Source organism: Pinus tabuliformis, chromosome 1_2 (assembly GCF_031772625.1).
Source record: "Pinus tabuliformis cultivar Carrire ecotype Pingquan chromosome 1_2, CPIR1, whole genome shotgun sequence".
Classification (NCBI taxonomy): Eukaryota; Viridiplantae; Streptophyta; class Pinopsida; order Pinales; family Pinaceae; genus Pinus; species Pinus tabuliformis.
The window spans coordinates 641,372,983-641,375,516 of NC_142298.1; the positions used below are offsets into that span (position 1 = coordinate 641,372,983).

Sequence of the window (2,534 nt, forward strand, 5' to 3'; positions counted from 1 at the left end):
TGCCCCAGAATATCAAGATAAAATGACCTTTACTTTCCCTTGGGGAACTCTCGGATACATAGTACTCCCTGTTGGACTCTACGATGTGCCAACAACCTTTCAGAGGGCAATACTGGGAATTTTTAATTTTTAATTTATTTTATTTTATTATATATATATATATATATATATATATATATATATATATATATATATATTATTATATATATATATTATTATATTTTTATTTTTTATTTTTTTAATTTTTTTTAATTTTTAATTTAATTTTATTATTATTATTATTATTAATTAATTAATTAATTAATTAATTTATTTTCTGATTTGTTGAATGATTGTCTTGAAATCTTCATGGATGATTTTACACCTTATGGAGATGCTTTTGAAACAACATTAGCTAATCTGGAAAAAGTGTTGGAACATTGTGTACAGACTAATGTTGCTTTGAGCACTGAAAAATGTCACATGATGATGACTGAAGGGATCGTGCTAGGACACTACATTTCTGTTGATGGGATCAAGGTAGACCCTGCAAAAATAGAGGTAATTTTGAAAATTCCAACCCCCAAGATGCAAAAAGAGGTACGTAGTTTCCTGGGGCATGCAGGGTATTACAAGAGGTTTATAGAAAAAATTTCAAAAATTGCATCACCATTATTCTCTTTTCTCATGAAGGATGTCGACCTTTTGTGGACAGGAAAGTGTGAGAAAACCTTTTTGAAGCTGAAATGTTGTGTATCAGCAGCTCCGGTCTTATGAGGACCTAATTGGGAACTGTCGTTTCACATATCTATGGATGCATCTAATGTTGTTGTAGGTGTTGTGTTGGGACAACTAGAGGATAAGAAACCTTATGCTATTTACTACATAAGAAAAAATCTAACTCCGAATAAGCTCAACTATACTGTGACTGAGAAGGAATTATTTTTTTTTTAACTGAAACGGTTAAGTTTTATTGATAGAAAGCATGTCGGGCAAAGCCTAAACGACCATTACAATTTCCAAAAATGACGAAAGCACTCTTTCTTCTTAAGGAATAGTTGCCTTGGTCGGTGTTTCTGCATTTATGCTGATCATTCCTTCTTGCAGAGAGCATCCAATATTTGCCAATCTGTCCGTGTTTTTGTTTAATCCTCTTAGAATGTGGCAGATTTGTACCGAGGGGAAGTCTTTCAGAGTTCTGTTTACTCTTGCTAGCTGTTTATTCAGAGCCGGATCCTTGAGCCTTTTCTTTTTTACCATTGTTTTTATCAGCAGTTCTGAATCGCCTATGATTAGAATTTCGTTTGGGTTTTCTTTACTGGCTATTTGGTAGGCTTTCAAGAGACCGAGAATTTTAGCTTGGTTGTTGGTTTTCAGTCCAAGACCCCAGCTGAATTTGTCTTTTTTCCCATTCTGAAAAAAGATCACACCTCCTACTCTTGACCTCCCTGGGTTGCCTTTTGAGGCTCCATCGAAGAAAATAGTGCACTTGTCCTGGGATTTCCACCACTGCTGGAATTTGTCCTCTGATTCGCGGATCTGACATCTTTCCTTGTGAGTTGGGCTTGTATTTGCTGAGTGTCTAGCCTTTCCTGTATAATCTTTCAACCACGCCCTTTCTTCGCTTCTAAGGGAGTTGTCATCCTTAACTGGAGAGTGGTTAAGAGTTTCTAAGAGGAGGTTCTTTGCCTGTTCCGCCACTTTTGCTGCACACAACTCAGTGTTATTGAAAATAATCTCATTCCGGGCTAACCAGATTTTCCAGCAAACATATTTTGGAGCAGCTATCCACACTTTGTGCCAAATTGATTTACTGACAATGCGGTGGGGATAGCTGGCATTCCAGGAGGTGAACATGGTGGCAATCGTGCTTTGAGTAGAGGAGTTCACATTCAACCCGATGAAGAAGATGGACCAAACCTCCTTCGCAAAATCGCACGCTATGAATAGATGATTTGCAGTTTCCAGATCTCTTTTGCAGAGGACGCATCTGTGTGGCCCTGCTATATTCCTTTTGCACAAATTTTCTCCAGTCAGAATTTTGTTGTGAAATAAAGTCCAGAAAAAGAAATTGATTTTGGGGATGCTGAAGCTGTCCCAAATTTGTTTCCACACGGTTGCCGGGTATGGCGAGTCCTGTCTGCTTTGCATTTGGTAGTATCCTTGGCTTGCAGTGTATACTCCATTCTTGCCCCAGCCCCAAGAATCTTCATCATCAGTGTGAACTGGAGCAAAGTCAGAAATTGTGTCCTTAAGGGCAGCCAAATGAGCGTTAAATTGCTCTGGGACTCTGGGGATTTCCATCTTTGCCAATTGCCTTTACTATCCCATTCTAAGATATCCTCGATTTTCCGAATTCCTTTTGCTCGAAGCTAGTCTCTAATCTCAGAAATCTCATTGTTTTCATCAAGAGGGTGGTGTCCCATGACACAGTGTTTCCATAGCTTTGTTTTTCTACCATTCCCAGGAATACGATACAGGTGGGTTTTTAAGAACTTGATGCCTCTATTGCACAGTTTCCAGGCTTCTGTGCCTTTTGGGGATTTCTCTGGCTT

At 38.2% G+C, this 2,534-nt stretch overlaps 1 protein-coding gene across 1 annotated transcript; it reads right to left on the minus strand.

Annotated features, from left to right (window-relative positions):
* Positions 1-1,026: 1,026 nt before the first annotated feature.
* On the minus strand, positions 1,027-2,283 carry LOC149207283 (uncharacterized). The gene has a single exon (XM_089397995.1). The coding sequence runs from the start codon at positions 2,281-2,283 to the stop codon at positions 1,027-1,029; it is 1,257 nt and encodes a 418-aa protein (XP_089254121.1).
* Positions 2,284-2,534: the final 251 nt, after the last annotated feature.

Bases quoted from the DNA above. Each gene is read 5' to 3' on its own strand.
- LOC149207283 (XM_089397995.1), bottom strand. From the start codon at position 2,283: ATGGAAATCCCCAGAGTCCCAGAGCAATTTAACGCTCATTTGGCTGCC.